Source organism: Seriola aureovittata, chromosome 4, assembly GCF_021018895.1.
Source record: "Seriola aureovittata isolate HTS-2021-v1 ecotype China chromosome 4, ASM2101889v1, whole genome shotgun sequence".
Lineage (NCBI taxonomy): Eukaryota > Metazoa > Chordata > Actinopteri > Carangiformes > Carangidae > Seriola > Seriola aureovittata.
This window is the reverse complement of record NC_079367.1, coordinates 9,688,556-9,714,759: the sequence shown is the minus strand read 5'-3', so window position 1 is coordinate 9,714,759 and position 26,204 is coordinate 9,688,556. Positions and strand designations below refer to the sequence as shown.

The following is a 26,204-nucleotide window of genomic DNA, read 5'->3' as shown; positions in this document are numbered from 1 at the left end:
CAGCATGCACTATGACAAACATACACCCAACAGGGCAGCCTGGTCTCCAAACTGAACTGACTCTTTGACACTTGCTTCCCCTCAGATCAACCTAAAGTACTTTTGATGCAATTTTAGTAGATATATGGGTGACTATGAAGTCATATACCTCACACAATAAATATAGCTAAGAAGAAGGGAAACCCTAATAAACAAAAATCTGATGCAAATCCAACCATCCCATTTCAGTCATACTGTCACAGTATTAGACAGGCTTCCTACTGTATGCAATGTTGATGTTATGGACTATTTAATTTGTCTTTACTTTCAGTTTTGTGGTAGTTAACAATTGCACATGCTTTAATAATAATTTGTGATTTCTGCTGTGTGCATGAAAGTCTGAAAATCATTATATTCAAATTATGTGAATCTGTCTTTTTTAATTTTTGGACTTTTTGTATTATCATTGAAAAACATACATGTTGCATTCTGGATCTTGATCTTTTTGATGATAATTTGTGGTGCCCATGAAGGCAAAAACATAAAAAAAACCAAACATAATTATCATTATCATCATCTTGAGCAATCTCATCTGTCATCACACAACAATGTTGTGAGAGCAAAAGCCACTGAAAGACTGGGAGAATCACTGGCCAGTTTAGTCCAGATAAATCAGTGTGTCTAGTGTAGATAGATAAACCAGTGTCAGGTGGTGGTTTATAAGGCTGAGGACAACAAATGCAGTGATTGAGGTACTGATCGATTGAGCGACCTCTATGTCACTGCATTTTGCCTACGTAGCAGATTGTCCCTGTGGAGAACAGAGGGCAGCGTAATAAACAGTAATAACAGGAGTGAGATTTCTGCTGGATCCTCTCATTGATGAATCTGCAGGGGGAACTGATGCTTCACCACTGTCATTTGTTCCTTGATTGATTCTTTTTGTCCTTCAACATGGAACGCAGCTCAACAGGAAGCTTTTAGACCCTGGTCCATGTTCAGAACTTTTTACAAACACATTCTTGATTTAAAGGGGGAAAAAAACATATTACAACATTTATTAATTTTGGAGAGGATGGAGATGCATCCTACTGGATACAGTACAACTAGAAACATCCATGCTGTTACATAACATTACAGCATGGCATGCAAACTATACCCAGCTAGCCAGCCAGACAGGTAAACCCTCCGTGTATAGGAGAGTACGGGATGCTAACAGATGGCTGTTCAGTGTAACATGTCAGTGTCTGTCAGGGTGCTGCAAACAGATTAAATGAGGACAGACTCTGGGTTAAAAGTGTTTCTTCTTTCTGTGCTGCACAATGATAAAGCTGAACTGGATGTCTGAGATAGACACACAAACACACACATATGCACTCACTCTGATTAAATTTATAAAGGCCCGAGAGGAAATTTTCAAAGCTGCACTCCACAGCCTGAAGAAAAAAATGATTGGGGATTAAGTGATAGATTGGGAAGCATAAAAAAGAGAGAGAGCAGAGGGATGTAAATGAGAGAAGGACACAGACAAATATAGAGAGAATGAAAGAGAGACAGACATTAGGGAAAAGAAGAGGTCCTATGGGGAAAAGAGGTCCTCATGAAAGTGAGAAGGAAGGAAGCGGGACGCACGTTGCCGAAACTGCTCCCCCTTTAGTTTTTTTTTTCGTCCTGCAGTGCTCTGTAATTCGTCTCTAAAAATATCAGGCAAGAGGAGGAGGAGGAGCATAAACAAACACAAGGGGAGGAGAGGATAGAAGGAGGGATGATGGAAAAGTGCACAGAGAGCACACACACACACACACACACACGCACACACACACACACACACACACACTGTAGCAAAACAGGTTAAGAGAAAAAGTGTAGAATGAGGCCACCTGGATGTGGATGTGTTTGTCCATGTGAGATAACCAAGGAAGAGGAAAATAAGCGAGGAAGACAGCGAGAACGAAAGTCGGGGAGAGACACAGGCAGCATGTGCCTGCTCTTTTCCAGGCGGCCACGTGAGCGCCTCCCCTCAGCTGCTCCGCTCACACTGAGCCCGCCAGAGGGGAGCTGAGCAGGGTCGTCACAGTCATGGTGGAAAAAAAAAAAAAAAATCATGCTAGTCCACACTGGCTGCACTGGATGTACACACTCTGGTCACAGCTTAGTGGTGTATTGATCTCGCCCTCATTACATGCTGGTATATTTTCTGGAGATTTGAGTAACCATATAGAAATGCACAGGTGAAGATGGACAGATAAACACAAAAATATTTGTTTGCACAAACATTTGACAGTCCATTCAGCCTTGCCAAGAGAATATGTAGTCTTGGAACGACATGTCAGTGCAGCCCTAATCCAGAGAAATACCAGAGAATGGTCACAGACATCTCGCCCCTGACTGGGTTGTGCTTTTCATACATGATGGCCTTAAAGCTACAGAAAAAAACCCATTTAGGTTACATTATATGTGTTTAGCCTTACCAGGCGAGCTTGAAGCCTTTCATTAGTACAGCGATGAGTGTCTGACGTCCATAGCGTGATGTGGGCACTGGGCTGCCCGTTCACACCGCTGCATGCTGACTGACAGCCGGCCAAACCCTCACCTCCCATGCACAGAGTGGGAGAGATGCACGGAGGGAAGAAGGGAGGAGTGGATGATGCAGAGACAGATGGATGGTTGGGGACCAAAGTCCGGAAAGGATGATCCTCGGCTTTGCCCACCTGTCTGCTACATTCCGTCGCTTGTATCGAGGTGCCGCAGTGCTGAGCACTTGTGCCAGAAAATCACACCTCCCTGGGGTTCTTCAGTTTTCCCAAAAGAGAAGGAGGTGACCTGCACCGCAATATTCGCAGCGCAAACTACAGCATGCAGCAGAAGGTGACGGACTAGGAATTGCAAATATATGACAACATGGCTGGTAACTGGTCCTTTCTAACTCGGTGTCTTGCCTATCAAGCTCTGTCAAACACCGTCCATGAAAGCCTCTGTTTGCTCGCTCAAACTCTCTCTGTCTCTCCCTCAGCCGTCTCCGCTGCGGATGAAAGCTGCACTTGCTGTGCTCACAGTGAGCAGGCGCAGGATTTCTGCCCTCCTCCTCCTCCTCCCTCCCTCCCTCTCACAACCTCCCCCCCCTGTTCTCTCTGTCCTCTTCCCTAGATGGCTCTCTTTCTCTATTTCTCTCCATGATAAGCCTAGCTGGCCCCGATTGGAAGACTAGAGCAGGATGCTCGCCTCTGGCCATAACATCCTCTGTGCAACGACCCCCACCCCCACCTCCAACCCTCGTGCTATGTATGAGAAGGGTATTAAGTGGCGGGGGGGGGGGGGGGCTGCTGCAATTCTTCCCTCTCGTATTGGACTCCAGCCTTGATCAGTGTCAGCAGCTCACCCTGTTAATCTCTTAATGAATTGAGTGTACTGGGGTACTCCCTGTGTTTATAGCTGTGTGCTGTGGGTGTGTTTTGCATACATGGTGAATTAGTGTGCTCAATTCTTTTGAATTTCATTTTGAGTTTGAATGCATCCTTTTGTAAATCAGCACAGCAGACTTTGGATTTCTCTACATGCTGGATCTCTAATAACAGTGATACTCTGTATCTCAAGAGTTCGGAGGGTGGTGTCCTTTTTCTGCCTTTCCAAACCCCAAGAACAGAGGTGTAAGGGAATGGATTCAAATGTGTTTATCTGCTCTTTCATGAGTTGCAATATCCAGGGTCAATTACATTCCTTTCCTTTACTTCTGTGTGTAATTGAAAATCTATTGCTTCAAAAATTGCCATTCATTTCAAGTGGTAAATTTGCCACTGTCATCACTGTAAACTGCATTATGTGCTGCATAAGAATGGAAAGCGTGACAGGTGTAGCAACAGTAAGCAAGTGGAGTCAGGCCTCTTTTATCTGTGATTTCACAAGATCAACCATTTCAAATAACTTTTAATAATAATGATAATAATAATAATAACAATAACAAGAATCTGAATCAACTGCCAATTGTAGAGGCGGTTGCTTAATCTCTTTCCTTGACCACGTCAGGTCACAGAGGTCAGAGGGTAACCGACCACTTAAAAGGAGGCTGTCATCAAAAACAATGGCCGACAGGCACTGGGTCAGGGTTCCAGCACATTCTTCCCATTTAATCTTCTTAAAGCACTGCACGCAAATTACACTTCATTAGCGGTGGCTAATACTACGGCTAATACAAACCACCCAATGTCAGAGGACCTGAGATTGTGGTTGGCAAGGCCAGGCCAGGCTCACACATTCACTCATCATCTAGATGATTTCATCTCATGTATTTAACTGACTGATTTATTTCATTTAGTTTAACTGTTTGCTGCTCATTGATTCCGTTAATTGATGCTCTTTTGCTGTTTGACTTTACGTGTTTTATGATGGCAATATAAAGGAAAGCAGTAAGTAATCAGTTCTGGTGTAGCACAATGTAAAGTTGTTGTTATTATTGTTATGGAGCTTTGCCTGCTGAGTCACTGAGTTTCATTCACTCACTTTGCCTTTTCAGATGCAGATGGTGCCAGGAAAAAAAAAAAAAAAAAGAGAGAGAGAGAGAGAGAGAGAGAGAGAGAGAGAGAGAGAGAGAAAGCATGACTGACTGGTAGAGAGACGGCAAGCAACTAAAAATGATAATGGAAAGCAGATAATGCAGTTGGAGTTGAACTCTTGGTTTGGGAGGATATATGTCCCTATCAGAGACAGTGGGACCTACATCAAATTCAGTTTTAGTCAGTAAACAGTTCTCAGATGACAGCTAACTTTGGTGAGGTGTACAGTGGCATGCTCTTATGACATTATCTGCATTACATCATAGTTCCAACTCTACAGTTTTCCCCAAAAGTATAATTTTATTATTGGAATTGGTCCATTATTCCAACAACCTATGTTTGTGATGCAATATGTGTGTGTGTGTTATATATTTATCATATTTGTGCATGAGTACTTTGGGTTGAAGAGGACACCATAAAACAATCTAAGTAGCAATCGATAGCTGGCAGCAGACTGCAGACTCTTAAAAAACACCTCAGACCATACTTTGATTAGTTTTATGATGAAATATTCGCACAGGGACGAGGGTCTTTCATCTCTGCGCCATGGGGCAGGAAACAACTGACAGGAGGACACACTCTTTCTCTATTGTTAGCCAGCATTGTCTCTCCCCCCATGGGCTATACTGCGAATGCAGTAGGACTGCAGGGAGACAAAAGTGAGGAGAGGAAAAGAGGCAAAGATATGAAAGTGCTGTAATCCGCTCCCAGGGTGAAGCAGTGAGTGCTGTAACCTGAGCTTCAGTCAAACAAGAGGACAGTAAGTCATCTCACACAGAGTCCATCTGGTGGTGCCCACCTAGTTATGGCTTACTAAAATTTTCACAGAAAAAAAAGTAGCCATCTTAATAATGTTAGGATAAATGACGTTAGACGTGACTGGAAACATGCAGGAAGGCCATAGAGTTCAGGCAGTAAGATGTCACCCTGACAGCTGACAATTTCACTTTGTAATGGACACGCAGAACATCTTGACCCAGCTTCACCAACTAATGTGACTGATACATCAAGGAGCATGCATGGTTAATTTCTGTCAATATTACTTTGTAAAAAGAATGATCAAAGCATCCAGGGTGTGTGTCGTTGGGACATTGTATTTTTTTCTGCATCCCAAAAACCGGACACCGCACATGTACCTTTTGTGCTATGGCAGTAAACAGTAAAAAATTAGATATGTTATACCTAAATGCAACATGCCAACAAACCTGGCCTGATATATATATTGACAGATATCAGTCATTGTTATAAGTCAGTAAATTTTGTGTGATGGTGTCTCTTATCAGTGCTCTGTCCAGCCTCAGCAGCTAACAGAGTAGTGCTGAATGGACAGCTCCTCTAGAGGAGAGTCAGTGAGCTGTTCCCTCTCACTAACGCCACCTGCTGACCAGACCAAAGCTGAGTGCTGCTATGGTAAAATTATTGTTTATGATCAAATAATACAAAAAGTGTTCCCACTGGCATCAGGCAAAAAAAAAAAAATGCTTTACTCTCACTTGAAAGTAAAATGCTTTACACTCTGTTTTCTTGAATACATGCTAAGAGAAACATGATTCTCTGGGTTGCTTTGTTTTAAAGTTTGCTTGAATTTTTTTTTTTTACAAAGAACAGATGTTCGAGCTCACTACTATGCCTTGACAAATATCAGTCATTGTTATAAGTCAGTAAAACAGCAGTCATGTGATTTCTGCATCATTTTCTTTTTTTAGCACTCCTTGAACCTTAATCTGGCCCAGAGATTTTTCATTTATTTCTGAGAATAGCATTGGCAGATAATCTGGATTAATCCCTCTACACTGCTTTGTGGGATTGGATGCCTTGGCGAGCTCTACTCTCCCATTCTGCCTGGTGGGCGTTCCTTATACTCTGTAACACAGAGTGGATTATGCTCGTACTGTTTTCCTTCAACATGGATAAACCTCCATAGATTGATCTCCACTCTATCTGATCATAGAGGGAAATGGGTGATCATGTGACTGGCTACACTGTTTGTTTATTGACGAGCTGACCGTGTCAGATAATCCGTGTTCTTATTGCCACAGTGGGGAGACAGAGAGCAGCAATGCATTAACAGGCTGCACACAGGCATATATACAGTGTGCACAAATGTGTGCATAGCATAAAAAAGGTGCAAAAGTGAAAGAAAAAAGAAATAAGAAAGAGATTCATTTACCTAAATTTAATCAAATAGGTAAATTAAGAATTGCAATTAGCTTACGGGGTGCACATGTTATTTGATGTTTTTGAATCAGAAGACAGGCAGTAGTAGTACAAAATTACATGCCTGATTAACAGAGTGACAGGCAACAGATAAACCAGGAAACATCTAAAATGGAATAAACCTAAAATGATGCAAACATGGGACAGCAATGCACAACAGAGACCAGCTCAGTAGGAGGCCTGAGTAAATTTAATATTATGCAGAAAACACACCGGCTGCAGACATCCCACTGCGCACAGGCAGAACAGACACTAAACAGACAGCCAACATTGACTAAAACATAAAAGCAGCGCAGGGAAGGAGGGAGAAACAGAGAGCCAGGCAGTGATGATGAATGACATCATATGTTTGATGGCAGAAAGGAGCAACAGATATCATGTTCAATAACAGGTCCACCCAAAAAGTGATACAGTGGAATACAGATGGCCTGTGCTCCTGTCACGTGTGCCATGAATAAAAGAACAAAGTACAGCACGTGCTGACATTAAAGCGCTCATTTAAAAAAGTCTTCCATTTCCTGTTTCTGCTGCAGCGAGCAGGATGAAAATAGACCGAGGTTTCTTTTTCAACAACCCTCTAACACAAACACACACACATTCCCATAATTACTAAACAAAGCAGAGTGAGCGGGAAGACAAGAGAGGAAGAGAGAGATGGTGGAGAGTGGAGTTAACCTAAACAATTGGTTTAGGCATGGAAGTAAAGCCAGTGAGCACCAGAGGAGTGTACAGTAACAACCACTTTCTTTCTGAATAAGTAGTAGTTTTGTAATTATGATCCACCTCTTTATTTACCCAGGAATGCTTAGAAAATTTGAGCGCAAAATAAAAACTGTCTCATACTGTAACATTTTAATAGTTCAAAGCTTATTGAAATTTATCTAGGTAGAATAGTGTTTACACACTGTGATTTGCAGTTTCAATATAGATGAATCAGAATATAAATATTCAGTTATTGTTAATATTAGTTATGATAAAACCCATTAAAAGACTGCTTGACAGTTCTCCACTGTCATATTTAAAGATATGTAAAGTGTTGGACTATTATGACATGTTGACATCTGCACCAGTACTGACCCTATTAGGCAGGTTGGGTCGACCAGGTGTGACGAATCCACCAATTCCTACTAAAAACTGTTTCTTAGTCATTGCCATTATGAAAATTCATTGATTCCACCTTGCTCACTTGTGCATAATACCTTTATTTATCAATAAAAAACCACCATTCCCACTGAAATCGTGACTTATATTGCAATAGCAATATCTATCATAATAATCACATTATGATTGATGACATGATTTTTTTTTTTGCATATCATTCAGCCCTATTTATACTGTACTTTACCTTTAACGTTAAAAGAGTTCCACTGCTACACTAAAGATTCATTGACTAGCAGTAGCTGTGTGGCAGCTAGAGGGCAACTGTTAAGAGATTGTCATTGTCTTTTAAAGAGATAATTAAAGGGTAAGAAAAGTTTACTTGCCACCAGGAACAGTTTTAGTGTCATTCATTAGTGAAAATACAAAGTTCTACACTACTACTCTATTTGAATTGGTGTTATCAGTACATGAAAAATTCTGATTTATCAGAAGAAATTATTTCTTGATCCATATCAATAAACCAATAACCAGCACATCTCTATTGGCTACCTGCAAAAAGGCAGAGGACGTCTTTGCGTATTTCAAGCCTAAACTGGAGCTGAGGCTCTTACGCTGTGCATCTATGACTCATCACATCCATGACACCGAGCTCCTCAAACACACAGCCGCTCTGTTCAGAGGGAAAAAAATGATGTCATGACACGGAAAGATCAGGTTATGCTGATCACTCCAGACCTAGTCCACATGCAGTAGTGTGTGGTATACATTTAAGCTGCTTCTGTGTCACCGCACTGCTGACGCTGCGGTCTGGGGTCAGAAATGTCAAAGAGCTGCTGCAAGGGAGAGTTGATATTTACATTTTTAAAGATTCCTTTAGTCATATTTCTTTTACAATTACAGTTCACAAAACAATTAGAAATGTTGTAGAACACAAGTGGAACCATTTCACTCTATGTTTATGTGGTCCAAATGTTTTGTTAGGACAGTTTATTGGGAGAAGTGTTTTATAGCTATGTGCACATTATTATGCTGCATAAATGGAGGACAATGATAATATGACACACATAATATTAATAATAATAATTTTTATAAGACAATAATATTTTAGTCATTAGCTTTTGTTGCAAAAACATTTCCAAAGACACAAACACCTATTCCTTATTGTTCCTAATTACATAACTACATGATGCCAGCTCAGTCGTCACACAATTATGAAATAGCTCCACATGACCTCATCATCAGTGAGCGTGAGATACTGTGGCGTGGAAGCCAACATGGTCAGATGTGCTGTCGCTCAGGGGGTTGTTCACTGTTAGTAACACTCATGCAAATGTCTGCGGGTGAAAGAATAACCCCATCTGTGTCCTCATGCTCTATCCTCAGAGGAACCTTTGTTTAACCTTTATTTAAGCAGGCAAGCTTATTAAAAATACAGCTGCTGCATGGACAACACTGACTAAAAGGTGTCCATGTTCAGTCCGTATTAGCATTAGAGCTTTTCTCCTCAGCGGTGTCTTTTAGTGGCACTGACTTGCACACACTTGCGTGCTCTGAAGCAAAGGCTTGAAGGTGGATTGAGGAAAGCTATTTTTATATTAAAGGACTCTGGCTGTAGAGCAGTGATGGGAGAAGGGATTGGGTGTAGGGATATTGACTGACCCCTCCCAGACAACCCTTCCAGTCAGGGCTGTTGCCACAGAGACGACCCTGCCATCATCGAAGCCGGGAGCGGTCCAGCCTGCTGCTTCAGGGCCACATGTGGACCTTGCCTGCTGTTTTCAGCCAAACATACAGATGCAGCCAGGGAAACACAATGCTACACCACACACACACACACACACACACACACACACACTAACACTCACACACACATACACACTCACACACACACTCACACACACACACACACACACTCACACACACACACACTCACACTCACTCACTCACTCACTCACTCACTCACTCACTCACTCACTCACTCACTCACTCACTCACACTCACACACACACACACACACACACACACACACACACACACACACACACACACACACACACACACACACACACACACACACACACACACACACACACCCTGACTTCACATTTGCTTACCAGTGGTTGCTATGCCATTACCACGCACAAGGCCTTCAAGGACGGCTCTTGAGTTATTTTGAGCCTCACAAATGATCCACGTCACTCATGGTGACAAAGCAACAATCACTCAGCGAGGCCTCAGACTTTCAAACACCTAAACTTTGCATTGATGAAATCTGCAAAGCTAATGTCATGAATCACAAAGAGGACCCACTGCCTTTTCTACACTTTGGATGAAAACCTCAAACATTGGATTACATCAACAAGGTTGAATATTACAGAGGAGATTGTCCTCTAGTGTCCTCAGACAACAAACCTCACCTCTGTCTTAGGCCAGTAACTAAACTTCTGTGGGATTAATTGCTTGATTGATTGATTCCCTTCAGTAGGATTTAGAAGGGTGCATTGAACCTCTGAGCAGGACACTGCTCAGCACTCACCAATGCTGCCAAAGTGCCTTAGAGCCAGAGTGCCTTTATATTATAGATTCCCCGGAGGAAGTGAAGGCATCTTTCCATCCTAAAATCACTCATGTCATATCATGTCTGTCAGCACCCCAGACAAGAGCACTACAGCCAAGCAGATATGAAAACGTGATATGTCTAAATTACTGTTCTTAATGTGTTTTTATTATTCACCATATTTCCATGATGCACCCCATACTTGTCAACCCCACTCTCAAAACTCAAGTTTATATGAATTACTAAATCACTAAAAGATAAACTAAATGAGAATGAATTAAGTTGAAAAATAAAGATACACTGTCCTTACTGCTACCAGACTGACTACTCACCATGTGCAATAATTAACACACACCATCTGTACAATATCTGCTGCTATTTTTATTATATTTAATAAAATAAATATAAAATACAATTTAAATACATCTAAGTATCCATATTATATTATTATATATTATTTATTCTTTTTTAAAGTATTTGATATTGACATTTTGCAGTTTCTTTTCTTTTTACTGTCCACTTTGCTGCAGTAATAACGCTGCAAATTTCCCCACTGTGGGACTAATAAAGGACTCTTATCTTATCTTAGTCCAACCTGCCTGTTACTGTGCAGTCACAGCATAAACCAGACTTAGTTCACACTTCCTAGTACTGTATGATGTATCTACAAAATTACGCTATCTAAATTATTGATATCCATTAAATTATATTTGTGTACTAGGGCCGACACATTGCCAATACACAAATACACACATAACGGTGTCTAGAAATGCATGTGCTGTAAATGAGATGTCACTAATCTGTATTTTACAGTGTGGATGGGAATAAAATGGAATATGAGGGAAGATCCTGACAACTACAGTGTACAGGTGTAGTGATTGGCATGTACAGAATCAGTAATAGCTTTTAGAAACTGGACAACAAAATGATATATTCTTCATTTGAACAGCTCCTCCAGCAATTTACTGTCGCAGTCCCATAAACTCACAGGAGACAAATTTAAATAGTAAAAGGTAAAAATCAATGCAGCAGCGGCCAAGATGTCCTGAGTTTTTGTCCCTATATGTGTCAAGCTCTAGGAACACTGCCACAGTTTTTTGTAATAAATGCATAGTCTCCAGGCAGATCGCAACATCATGAGGGGTTATTTTCTGTTACTTTCTATTTTCTTGTCAAAGCTCCTCCAGAGCCACAGAAAGGTTCACACAACTGTTTTCAGAGGATGAGTAGATGAGTAAAGTCACACTTTTTCACCTCACATCACAACAGAGAGTTTGACCAGTTTCTCTACAGTCTTCTCCTCGCAGCAAAGCCATTTAAGCAGCAAAGCGCTTAGATTCTAGACAACATTTTGGTCATATTGGAGCCAAAATGACTGTAGTGTCACATAACCTGTGGTGCTCCTGCAGAGGACAACGCTGACAGTGCTTCAGTAAATGATGCTGCAGCACTTTTGTTCCTAGATCTCATACATAGTGAAATCTGAGGACCAGAAAGAAGTGGAGAGGAGTTCGGTGCACTAGTGGGGATCTGAATGCAGTCAGCCCTACTGGAACAGCTCCCTCTCTTGGCGTGTCTGAGTACGGCATTCTCAGATGTGATGAATCACTTGCAGGCTTTTTTTTTTTTTTTTACAAGAATTGACATGTGGTCTATGGGGAGTATAAGCAGAGTATGAAGAATGGTATAATGCGTCACAACCTATTATTTATCTATGCTTTAATGACATGAACCACATCTAAGCTTTCAAATAATATCACTGCTCATGTGTGGAGTGTCTTTTGATGGATGAGTTATATCCTACCTTTGAGGTTTCCATATCAGTTTCTTCCACTTCTTTTGCTTGGCCTATCAGTGAAGGTAGAGAAGAGTAAATGAGAGGTTTTGGTAAAAACTCTTCTTTATTTGTCATGAAGTGACTGTCCTCATGACAGTTGATGCTTACTAAAATGCATTAGTATTGACGCCTCATGTCTGCTACAGTTTCAGGACACTCCTAAATTAAAAAAACAAGAGAAACAAAGTCATAATGGACTGTCCTATTTGTTATAATCTATTATATCTGGTCTTCACAAAAAGTCAAAGCCCTTTATTTTGTGTTGTCTTTAGTTGTTTTTTTAAGAGAGAGCACAGTTTTCTTTCAGACTTTCAGTCATCTCTGTAAGGTTATCTATTGAGCACTCCAGTTCAAATGACAAGCCCTAACATGGTTGTAAATGTGTTCTGACATTTGCTGTTTGTTTTATTCCAATCCGGACAATTTAAAATAATTTTGTGGCCAACATTTCACACAAAATTACAATTGCACATGCATTTGTGTGTACATGTATAAAGTAAAGCATTGGGTAATTGGGATTGCAGAGCGCAGTCCTTTCACTATAGTCACTGCTGCCGCCAGTGACTCAATACAGAGCGCCCACATGTACCATGAATCACTGTGATCACAGGCCCTCAACCACTCCTCCATCTATTCAATCAATTCATTTTTGCTGTGGCACCTGATAATACATTTGCCTCTCCAGTCAGAGCAATTTCTTCCCACTCTTTTACCCCTGACTGAGCTTCCCAGCACTTATTGAGATGTTTCTTTTTGGCTGTGCAGCAACTCCTATAGATCTCATGCCTGTCAGATGGATAATCAAGTTTAATATTTTCTCACTAAGAGAGAGAAACTGATTAGCTGATGTATTTCCTGTTGAGACTAAAGGACATTTAGCTAATGCTACTGCGTGTTGCTGCTTGACAGAGGCAAAATAAATGCACCGTGTCTTCATCATTCACAGTGAGAAGATAAAAGTGGATGTGCAACACTGACCCTGGACGCTTCGCTCCATCGCAAATGTAGGATGCAGAGGAACAGAGAGAGAGCCCTAAGTAAGAATAATCCCCGGCCCCTTTGCGAGCAGCTACAGGGGAAATCAATCATGTCTGTGACGAAGGCAGGCAATTCAGAAGAGAGATTAAAGATTACACCACTTGATTTATGAAACCTGAAAACACACCCCCCCATTAAAGATGGATGTGTTTAAGTAAGGCAAGCTAGGACAGAGAATCGAAGAAGAGTATTGAATCCGACTGTTGTTTGGAGTTTAGTAGTCTCAATAGCTCTGGAGAGCTAAACCTCTAGATGGACCTGTAGTTGTGTTAGTAATTTTTACAGATGGACAGATGGATCTCCACCTACAACATATTTTAAGGTTTATCCTTGTGGATATGCATCTGGATAAGAGTGCTTATTTGCAGAGATAAAAAAAAAAACAAACAAAAAAACACATTAAATGTTGGCCTGGCGGGGAGTAGATAGAGACATTTAGCGTGATCAGCGGGATTGATTTGCTGATGAACATATGTGAATTACCCTGTGAGTCACCAGAGGCCCTGTGATTAGTCAGCATGAATGCAGACACATGGCCCACTCGGATGGATACAGTATGGGCTGTAGGGGGATGTAAAAAACCCAGATATACATTTTGGCTGGTTCAGGCTTCCGTAGCTCTACAGTGCCTGCCTCCTCATCCTTACCCAAATACTGTAACTGCCCCAGTTTACTGTATTGAGTGGTACAATAGATTGAATGAAACACAGATTCATTATCTCACATCATCTCAAATTCCCCCGTGAAACCAATACTCCACAAATAAGACTGTATGTTAACTGGGCTTTGGACAAATGACAAATGGATTGGTTTCAATTTCAGCTCCAAATGTGGACAGAATCGGGCAGAGCCGTCTCTAAAAAATGATCACTGAAAGACAACGGCAGGCCTATATTTAGTTTTCATGGCATATGTGCATGGCATTCTTCTTTGTGCAACTGCACAGTGAGGCAGATGTCTACCCAGCATGAAAACAAGACCTTTCACAAAAACAGCAAGTGGGTGTGTCAGTGACAGACAGATTGTCTACAGAGAAGGGTACTTAATGAATCACCTTCAGTGTGGGATGTCAACAGCTGGCCCCCCCAAAAAAACAGGCTGTGATATAACAAGTACTACACTACTTCAATGAGGCATTAGCTCAAATCTTAGCAATAGCTTCATATTTGTTTTTTTTTGATTGAAATTGGATCAGGTACAAGCTTAAAAGGAAACATTAGGAGACATTTTCAGTCAATCCCTGATCTAATGACCACAATCTGGAGAAGGGATGAGCAGTATAGAAAAACAATCATTATTTATCCCAATATGTTGCATTTTGCAGATATTGGTATTTGTTAACATTTTTCAGCTCTGACAAATTCCAGTAAATCATATTTGATTTTATTTCAGCTTAATCTTTCACAATAAAAGTGTTAAATAATTAATATTACATCTATAGTGTACCTATATTATTATTTTAACATCACAGAGACAAATGTTTATGCCAAAAGTTAATAGCATTATGTTTTGCATTTTCATAAAACTCTACACAGACGTATTTTATTTGTTCTAGCAGCAAATCTGGTAAAATTTTAGTCCAAATCTAAAGGAGTTATTTATACATTTTTTGTTGTAGCAGAGACATTGCAATATTCTTGATGAACAGCGACAACATGAAGACCTTTCTAAAATGACAGCATACTCAATAACAGCAGCTGGCAATCTGGAAGCATGTCAATATCAATAATATCAATATTATCATATATATTGTCGTAATGGCCGCCTCTCTTTTGCAGCTTTGTCAATGGTGTGTGTTCTGATGTTTAATAACAATCCTATATTGCAGACAGAATATTTAATAGTCATTAAGGAGAACTATTTAGTGAATTTAATGAACTGCGTTGGTAACAAAAAAACAAAACAAAAAAAACATTACACAAACATATGAATGGCACAAGATGTTTGTATCATCATATAAAAGGTGTGGAGCAGCAGGCCCATTTTAAAGAACACGGACTCTTTAAACGCTTGCTTTTTTCCACTTAAGCAAATTAAGTATTTTCTCTTTGTCTCATAATCAAAATAATGAATCAAAGTGTATTTGAGCTACTAGCCCTTCTTTTGCTCTTTAATGCCTTTCCTTCGTAATTCATTTAAGGACTAAAGAGATAGTTATGTGAGGGTAACGCACTATTACCTGCTGGAAGTATTTATCACAGAGAGCGCACCTAAAGCAGCTGCAGGACTGCCCTGTATCCCCATCGACAGACACAGTAAATCTAACAAAATTGCTCTTAATGGAACTGGGGAGCAGAGATCACAGTGGAGATTTAGCAGGCCCACAAGCCAGCTGGAAAAGCCCTTCTACACGAATGTATGTGTGTATTGCAGAAATACTGACATACAGTCCTTTATTCTGCCCCCCCCCCCCCCCCGCATTCATCAGGTTTAGGTAAATGCATGTGCATATCAATCATTTTGACTCATTCTTCTATTTGAATGAATTGCTGACAAAAAGTTATTTTAACTATCCTGAAACAAATATGGAGCCCCGCCCCATCTAGAAGAACAAAAATATGGAACACCTAATGCAGTCACAGAGGTGTATTGCAGCTTTATTTTACTGAGTGGCAGCACACTATGACTGTAAAATGTATTAAACAGCTAAACATGTCATGCGCGTTTTAAATTACTTTTAAATCGTAAAAGGTCTGTCTCAATCGTTAAATGCTAAATTCCTTAAAGCAAGTTAATTGAAAAAAACTAATGTAATTGACATTTAAAAACCTGCTGTGGACAGGGAGAGAGAGCGAGAGAGAGAGAGAGAGAGGGAGGGAGAGAGAGAGAGAGAGAGAGAGAGAGCAAGAGAGCAGATGCTATTTCTCAGCAAAGGTCAAACAGAAAAGGGTACAGCTGCAGAACAATACCCGGGTCGTCTACGTCATCTGATGTGGAGAGTAGAAACTACATTAGCACTTAATTCAGTAGATAATCATATGATGATTATCAGGCAGCCGGTAGTCTAGTATGTAATGGATTATAGTGGCACACATTTTAGTGGTAAATGTAAAAATATCCAGGATGGAGTTTGTTAGAACAGGTTATATTAAATAGAGAACAATATTTGAGTTGAATTTTAACTACAAGCCTGTATTTAAATCTTTGGAACCTAGCCGGTTTCAAAAATAACTATACGCTATGGATGACATCAGTTATGTTTCATATTTATTTCATGCACGTCATCCTATCTGCATGTTGGCTAATTTGCCGTCCGGTCAAACTCAAGACTACAAGATAAGGATGTACCGCAGGTAAGGAAAAGTAACAGAAATCAGACCTGACCTTATGTTTGTGCATGGTGAACAGGCAGACACCATCCTGGCCTCTCTCCTGGCTCTCATGGCCTCTCTTCAATCACTGTCCCGCTGTTTCGTTGTCAGATTGTCACTTGTCCAGCATGGTTTGTCATCATCGCCAAGTCTTATAAAATCCCTCTTGTCCACCTCTCTCACACAGCACATCCAAAATCAGTCGGAGGAAAAACAATGTCACCAGCTCAGACACGGAAAGTTGCAAAGAGAGGTGATACAGACAACAGTTGCTAATCTATGATGCCTGCTCAGAAGCCACAGGATGTCCAGGCTGACCAGATGCCACAATCCTGATACGAATACATCTAAGCCCACAATTCCTCACAGCTGTTGCTAACCCACCATCTTTCCTCTCTGCATTTTAAAAACACAGCGAGTGTCAGTTTTCTGTCCAGGAGGTTCGCAGCCTCGTTTCCTATCGTATCACCTCAAATCTGCTTCGCTGAGCCATGCATGAGCAGTTGTACGAGGGAGGATGGGTCAAAGATGTGAGCCCTCTCATTGGCTGGTTAGCCATGGTGTGTGTGTGGGAAGGTCCGTTTGGTAGGCTCACTGAGAACGGCTATGCTTGATAAGGGTGGTCCTTCACCTCCTTTCCTGCTCTCTCTGCTTTATCAGCCTCCCTTCCCTTCCCTTGCGCTGCTCTCCGTCACTTTCTCCATCTCTCCTCCTCCTCCTCCTCCTCCTCCTCCTCTCTCTGCCTCGCTGTCTGCGCTACAAGCTGCAGGCATGCATCCGCGGTGCTCGACCAAAGCATCACGACGTCTTTGTGAGGAGCCGCATTAGTGACACGGTGGCTGCACGCACACAAATGCACACACGAATATGGGGAAGGGCTGGCAGCTACGTCATGAAGTCATCCTATCTTGCAGACATAACACCCCGGCAAAGTCCATGACCCAAATTCACCAAGCAACACACATGCATCACTGTCATCATCATCATCACAACCATTTGGATGTTCTGATATTATTGTGTGAACCACAGGAGTCATTAGAAAGATTATCCTGAGATACCACTAACAAATGTAGAATAAGATCAGACAGAAAACTACAATGCTGCAGATGAAACCATGCAAGGCTAATAAAGAGAAACTGTAACCTATTCTGCCATAGAACAAAGCACCAAAGCCACTTCAACCAATATAACAAAAAAAAGATAAAATAAAAAAATAAAAAACAAATACAGACAGAAAAATACATTATTTTAAGGAATGTATGAAGTGTCTGTATTTGGGAATGGCAAACTGTTCATCATGTGGCTCATTACTGACCTTTTTATAAATACTAATAAAAAATGTTGTCAGCACAAAGTGAATAATGCATGAAATATACTAAATTAGAACAATTATGAGGTAAAGTTATCTATTTGAATTGATTATGGTGTATGTTCAAAAATGTTCTCAATGAAATATCATTCCCTCACAACAAGTTATCTGTTGTCTAATGTATAATTGACTGCAGTGACTTCTCCCTTCCTGGTCTGAAAGTCATCCGGAACAAGAAACTGGGATCTCGTCTATTTTCTGAGTATCGTTTACCCAATACTTCGGATCCATGCTTTTTCTGGGGCTAAGGAAAGAGTGAGATCAGATTATGCTGACCTCCATCACTGGAAGCTAATGTCTCACACCACAGACGATGATCGATAATCCAGCAACTGAGACGGCGCAAGAGCAATGCGGACGTTAGAGCGAAGACAGAAAAGGCAGAAAGTACAATGTTGGACTGTTGAGGAGAATCTCAGCAGCAGAATGGAGTGTATTCTAATAGTCATTATAAAGGCCGAGATCAGTCACTGTCCCGTTATTCAACTCAACAGCCTCTTATTCTGTCAGCGGGAGAATACACCAGAGCTTCTCTCCGCCTTCCAGACACACTGACAGCAACTGACTCGATCTCCTCTTTACAACATGCAAAGTACAGAGTTTCCAAATGCACTTGCATCCTGCCCACTTTATCCAGCCAGAGGGCTTTTTGCATGCATTATTTACAGCTGGCTTTATAAAAAAAAACTATGTATTGATCTTGTGAAGTTCGTGTGATTCAAGATCACTTAGGAAATACCTGCAGTGGGGTTACAAAGGATACAGAAACAAAACAGGAGATGTGCTTTGGTAAAGGCAAGACAGGGGATGATGTAATATTCATTCAATATTTCATGCAATATCAATACTGTAATATGAGACTAGATGTCATGTATGATTATAGTTACTGTATAATACAGATCTAAATGTCCTTAAACATCTCTAAATAAGTACCTCCAGCAGCTTGGCCATTGTATAAACAACTCTTATTTGCTAAAATACTAAAACTAATGTGTTTTTTGTGTCGGTTTTTTTTCTTGTGGTCGACTGTATGAGGCTGACTTTGGTCTTCCTATTCATGCATATATCTTCTCATTTCAATGAAAAAAAACCTTGCTAAATGATAGATTATAAACTGCCCTGATCCCAAAAAAAGAAGCAGTTCCTCATTCTGACTGATTTATTATCAGACTGGTTAAAAAAACATTAGCAAGTGCACTATTCTTTATGTGTGACTAATGAAGCCAATCCTTTAAAACTTATAAAACTCAAGAAGTTACAGTTTATACCGACAAACTAAAGTAAAGTCAGCGAAGTGCAAGAGCAGCTGAATCTTAATTTAATAATAATCCCTGCATTAGCACTCATGATTTATGCTTGCATGCAAACGGTAACGAAACAAAGGAACATCACTTGGTCTAACGGCTGACTTTCTGTCACATATCACACTCAGCATTAGAAAACACACTCATTCTGCAACAGAAACAACACTGTCTTGCACCAGACCAAAATTTACACCCACTGTGACAAAATTATTACAGAGCAAAAACCTTTTATCCAAGTAAAAAGGCGATAGAAAGAGACCCAACAATTAGTTTTTACAGCTTATTGTCGATCATTTCTAAATGATGGGTGACCTCACCTGGATAATTGTTCACTGAAAACACACACTGGGCTCAATAAACCATGTCTTGGTTGTGTGTTGGAGTATAGAGACTCCTAGTGGTTCAAACTTGGTTCATCCCGCTCCTCACCCAACTTGCATGACTAACCACTCAAAGAACAACAAACCAGAGACACACACATACCAGAATGCACACACCAAAAACACACCAGAATAACAGTGTCTCACTCAGCTCAGAAAATGTGCCAGACAAACAGCACATCTCCCACCTGACCACTGAGCAGAGAACACAGCATGCACACACAGCACACACACACGCACGCACGCACGCACGCACGCACGCACGCACGCACGCACGCACGCACGCACGCACGCACGCACACACAGCACACACAAGCAAACACACAGACACAAACGCCAAAACACAAGGAGCTTTCATGGTTATGGCTTCATAGCAGGCCGTGAATATCAATTTTCACAGCTGAAATTCAATAAGGAACACTACAGTAGAGGGGAAATGCAACCATCCCACTCGCGTACACATAAAGTAGAAAAATACAAAACCACATGTGCTAAATGAAGATATCAGTATGTAAATTAACCCTAAACAAAACAAATACGGAAATCCCTTATTTAGTCCTATTATAAATTCTATAGCATACTGTGCTGGTCATTAAGGCAGAGGTGTCAATAAATACAACCAGAATAGTTACAGAGTTACATAGAGTTCAAACTCAGAGACTATTCAGATATGAATTATGCAACATGGACGTAAACCTAGCATCAGGAAGATGTCCTGAGGGTTTTGGAAATTAAAAATCTGAAATGTAATATTAAACCAATGCAATACAACATACGTTCTCCTCCGTCAAGTTAAGCATGGAGGACCTGCTATTCATTAAATCCCCTGGTCCACTTCTCACGTGGTGCACCGCAGACTACAAACATCATTACCTATCACTCACCTTTTCAGCCTGTGCCTCGAACCACTTTGCTTCAGGACTGGCACAGTGTCTCTTGTGACAGCAAAGCCTTCACACCCTGAAGAACACAGTGTCTGGGCCCTCAGTGTGTGTCCACGCTGCTGACCTGCCACTGGCCGGCTAGCTAAAAGACTAAAAGCTCCACAATGGTTTCCAACTCACAAAGCCCTGTTTGTGTCTGATGTTGATGTTGTCCAATAAAAGCAAACAATGGCATTCCATGGCTTGCAACTGTATTCACTGCTGGCCTCTCCAAATGTAAAGCGCATTCAGACACCTTGGTTGGCGGACAAAGCCGCGAATCTGTGTCACATGCAGGGTGGGTGGGCCGGGGCAAGTGGGGTGACAGCGAGGCCTGTCCCGCTGTATCTGTGCTCCGTGAGCCCACCAACATACGATGCATGCTCACACTTCTGTAGGTAAAGGAAGAGTTTGCATAATACTCATAGTGCAGACTTACCTGATTTTGTCGGCTGCACTGTCAGACCTGCACAGAAGAAGAGAGGAGCGAGAATTCAGTCATGGGGCGCTGCCTCCACTGCCAGTCATTTCTGTTTTGTTTAAATTTGGTGTGGTCGTTTTCACTGCATCAAATACTACTAAAAGCTGTAATGGGTAACACGTTAAACCTACAATTTGCCATTTATACAAAGCATATAAATTAATAATAACTGGTCTATAACACATTATAACACTATGATGTAGTTGTAGGCAGATAAAACATTTTTTTGTGTTTATCACTGTTTTGTAAACAACTGTTATTCCTCATTCATAAATCTTCCTATGAAGCATCCATTACAGGTGTATATATAGTTAATAACTTAGCTTTAATTATATATTGAGTACAAACAGTTTAAATCCACCAGTGAATGAATGTACATATCATTACATGTGAATAGACGTATGTTAAATTGTTAATTAATGAATTCATTAGATGTTATAATCTAGTTACAGATTCTTAATAGGAGGAATTATGTAATTATTCATTAATAATTATGCATTACATATGTTAATAAACACTTTAAAATGTCCTTATATGTCCTTACAGCTGTACTGTAGTGTTTTATACGGTTATGTGTTTATACCTGCTGACATACCTGGTAAATGTGGAGGTTGCAGTAAAGTGTGACATGCCGTTAATAGGCAGCCTGGTACGAAATTGTGCAGTTTCATTATGGTTACATAAATATATACTCTATGCTATAAATTGACCCAGTGATGGCTTGTCTCTCAGAGTGTAATCCCGATTCACAACTCACAATCATGTGCTGCGTCATCTTCACTGATGAGTCATGTTACACTGACTTGGCAAAGTCACGTTGTGATATTACATAACACTCTGCAGTTATAGCGGAGGATGCAAATGAAAGAAAATGGCAGCAAATGAGAAAACTTGCCCTCATTTCTCCCCCTGAACCACAACGGATGCCCAGATAATCTGGCAGAGGCAGATAAAAAAAAAAAAAAAAATCACAGCTACAGGCACATATTAGCCGACAGCCTGCTGTCACTTCCCCCCGAAAATGCAGCTGCACACAGCACACTGACCAAACTGCAGCTCACAAGGCAAACAGACAGATGCAGTGAGAGCAAGACAAGACTGACGGACATGGAGACGACGAGACACGCAGAGTTTTGGGGGATGCAGCAGTGCATCCTCCAGGCAGAAATGCAGCTGGTTTTTTTACCTGCAGAGGAGACATGACATTCCGTGCCCTCTAAAGCCGGCTACAGAACGCTGCTCTCCCTGCAGCTGCTGCAGAAGCGCCTCACTAGCTATCACCAGCACAGCAAAGAGAAGAGCAGCGAGAAATCCCATAGGTTTGACAGGTACTGTTCCTAATTCGAGCGAGTGGAGGCACTGAGGGAGAAGAGTGCGCGGGAGGCAGAGCCAGAGAGAGGAACATGCAGGACAGACAGAAAGAGTATAGGTGTAGTGAAAGATACACAGAGCTGAAGGCAAAGACAGCTCAGTGGGTGGTTATTATGAACCTAGACAAAGAGGATTCTTGCACATTTTCTGTTTCCGAATTTCTATCATCAGAACCGTCAAGTATCACATTTGGTTTTACTATCAATTTCTGTTTAATGAAAAAATCAGCAACAGCTTTTTCTCTGTGCAGCCAGCAACTATTGAAATGTTTGCATCATCAAATAATTGAAATTAGCCAAAAACCCTTTGTCTAATCTTGTATTTTGCCTCATGCTCTTTTTAAGAAGTCTTTAGTTATCTGATATGACTTTAAATGCCCCTGGTAGTTCTGAAGACCTATAAATTGTCAATTTGACTTTCTTTGCCAACAGCTGAAACATATTTAATTTGGCTCAGACTTTGTCCAACAATCTGTTTAAATGTTTGGTGATCAAAAGACTTTTTGAAAAGACTATTTTTTTCCAAAATCACTGCATTGCATTCATGTGTTGGTGGTAAAATCTGACATCTGACATTACTGACTACCATCTTGTTGGAAATCAAAAACAAACTGACAATAAACATAGACAACACTGGAGACTGTATCACTTCTTTCTTCCTACTTTTTACAGCAGTCTGAAAATGAGGCTGCAGTACAAGCCAGAAGACACACACCTGCGTCAGTGCGGTACTTGTCAGTGATTTGCTATTCACGCTGTGTTTAATAATAGTATTTCAGCCCGAAAAGACAGTAAGACATGAAATGTTCAGTAGTGCAGGTAGTTCTACTTTCCTGTTACATCCTGTTCCTAATCTCCTTGGAAAGCAACAGATTGCTCACTTGAATTTGTGACTGGCTGCACTGATTTACTTCAGGTATAAAGTATGAAGTATGAAACCGCACGATCCAGGCCGGCAGGCACACCAACACACACGCTTAAACAGACACGTACGCACACCTACACACCAGATTCAGTAACTGATTTAATGTCCAGGTCTGTCACTGGTGCTCCTGTGACAGCTGCAGCATATTCCAGGGTGATAAAGAGCTAATGATACTGCCCGTCTCTCAACTCACGCACAATAATCATCGCAGGGGTAATTACATATGGCCACTTTTAGATGAAGAAAAGAAAAGAAAAGAAATGAGACCTATGCTCATTAATGTCACATCAGAAACAATATGTGGCTTTTATACATTTGTTGATGCTTCAAGTGTCCCATGTAAATCAATTTTGTCAATTTGTCTGCAGGCTTGAATTTTTTATTTTGACAAAAAAAAAAAAAAAAGCCACAATGAAGAACACAAAAACAGATCATGCAGTACAACAATGCCTCTGTCTATGGCGCCAGTATGGGGAGGAAGTGCCCTCTAGTGGGGGATGCGTGCAAGGACTGAACAGATGTGACTAAAAACTATGGAATACATTGACATTTTGGGTTGATTATTCTTCCCAGCAGCATGAATCTACATGTGACCTGGTTCAATAGGTACTGCAGCCATATCAAACACACTGTCTCCTATATCCTTCCTGGATTAAACTCTCTGACTTTGATTTAAGTAACATGTTTCATTAAGCCACACTTTGATTTGGGATGGGTTGCAAGCAGAAAAGGAATGGAGGCACATACAAAGATTGCTCACCTCTCCTCTCGGATTAATGGAGTCAAGAAGCGAGTGTTGTCGTCTTCATGGCTGCTCTGCTGGCTGCTCTGCTGGCTGCTCTGCTGACTGCTGCATGGGACACAGGAGAGAGGTCAGGGTTGTCAATCATTACAGTGTCCTTCTACTAAAATGCAATGTGAATGTGATGATATACTGCATAAACACTTTTTTATGTGTTATGTAAGGAATGAGCCTGTTGTGAATTATTGAACCAGGGTTATTCACTCATTTCAACTCATTTGAACAAGAGAAATGTGAAAAAGTGAAAACATAAGTAGAACAACAAGTAGAACATAAATAGACCTTATTATACAAACTCTATGGTGCATGTTTTAATTTATTTTCAACTCCTTTAGGGTAAAATGCAAAAATGTTTGTTTCTAATAATGTTTCTGTCATAAATTTGCTGCTGCTGGGCCTAACATCAGCTCTCCAAGCTCCTGTAAATTAAGCATCAAATATATACAATAACAAATATGGTCAGATATATATGGCAACTTCATCCATTCAGTTAGTGGTAGAAGTTCCTGTCCTGTGCATGCGCAAATGCGATATTAACACTAGAGGGGGCTATATGACATAGGCTATGCAACAGATAAGGCTCCTGATGATTAAAGATGCAGATGCAGATGTGTAAATGAGTATATACAGAGGGAACCATTAATGCATAAAATGACATGAATAGTTGAACATCTAGAAATCTTTTGAAGAGATTTCTGACTGTTGCTACTATTCAAAGAATAAATCAGAGAATTGATATTTCTTATCTACTTGACTTACTTTCCTATTTAATTGTCAAAAGAGTAAACTGTATGTTACACATACTGTATGAATGATATCACAGGGTCACAGCTATCTTTTCTCCTCTCTCTCTCTCTCTGTCTCTGTTTGTTTTCACAATGGATGACTTCCCTATTTTTCAACCCTGCTTCGCATCCATACTTTGACATTTAAGAATAAAGCCTTTCTGTTGGGAAAGGTCTTCATTAATTCACTCTCAGCAGGGTGTCCTGATCTGTTTCCTACAGCAGCTATGGGCTGTACGAGGCCTGAGGGGGATGCTGGCACAGATGAAAAATGCAGATTTTGGGAGGATGAGATTATTTTGGTACACTCTACATGCACTCTGAAAATAGTTTCAATAAAAAAGTTTAATACTTATTTCTGAAATCTGTCTATTCAGTTATAGAAAAGAACGGAAGATACTATTATAAGCAATTCCCAGTCACTTGTGTGGAGTACAAAATCAACTAAATAATGCTTCACCGCCTTTAGGGAATTTTTTTTCATTTCAGACAATATAAGTTTAAAATTGAGTCTAAGACGAAGCAGAGTCCGTATTGAAGTAAACACAAGGAAATATAGCTGAGTTAAAATCAAAAACCTGTATGTTTTCATGAAAAACAACAGCATGCAGTGCTATTTGTACATTTCACCAGATGTAATGGATAGATATAAAACTGATATGCTGACAGTTTAAAAAGCTAAGGTAACCTTGCATTATAATGCTGCTACAACAGAATCAACATTTTTTGTGGAATATCAGTTCCACTGCCTCATGTCTTTGCTCATTCTCTGTCTGCTGCAGGTGCAGTGTGTCTGCAAGCTGTTCTCTCAGAGGGAAGACATGTGCTGCAAAAGCAGTTAGGTTTGTTCGTGTTATGCAAGTGTTTATACTTGTATCCCTGGCCTTTAGAGCATGTTCATATGAAGTCACAAGAACCGAAAGTTGACATGGCGTGGGCCCTCACTGAATTATTCAGTACTCATACACAATTGATGGAATATGTGCTTTGAACATGATAGCAAGGAGGGGTAACAAAATAAATATCAATTTTAAGACAGTGTTAAAATGAGTTCACAGCAATTGTCAGCATCGCACAGATGCCTTTTTCATTTATTTCATGACTAACATAAAAGTGAAATTGCTGGAAAAATTTGAACACAACACCTTATTTAAGAACTGTTTATCCACTTATTAAAATTTCTTCAAATACATGACAGTAACACATCCCATTTCTTGTTTTTCCTATGTTGCTTTGGGAGAAATTGTGTGTCTGAAATATTTAAATGCTTGAACG

At 40.5% G+C, this 26,204-nt stretch overlaps 1 protein-coding gene across 12 annotated transcripts in view; it reads right to left on the bottom strand.

The window, feature by feature from the left end:
* Positions 1-26,204, bottom strand: part of gramd1bb (GRAM domain containing 1Bb) — a 98,360-nt gene that overhangs the window by 36,220 nt on the left and 35,936 nt on the right. For 9 of the 12 annotated variants that reach the window (XM_056373484.1, XM_056373483.1, XM_056373485.1 and 6 more), the window contains 2 exons: positions 24,103-24,192; positions 21,006-21,032 (listed from right to left, as the gene is read on the bottom strand). In XM_056373484.1, coding sequence (XP_056229459.1) covers positions 21,006-21,032; positions 24,103-24,192 — 117 coding nt within the window. Of the gene's footprint in view, positions 1-2,450; positions 3,010-12,208; positions 12,253-16,603; positions 17,295-21,005; positions 21,033-22,233; positions 22,392-24,102; positions 24,193-26,204 lie in introns of those variants that run through there. The other 3 variants (XM_056373490.1, XM_056373492.1, XM_056373494.1) reach the window with 3 other exon arrangements.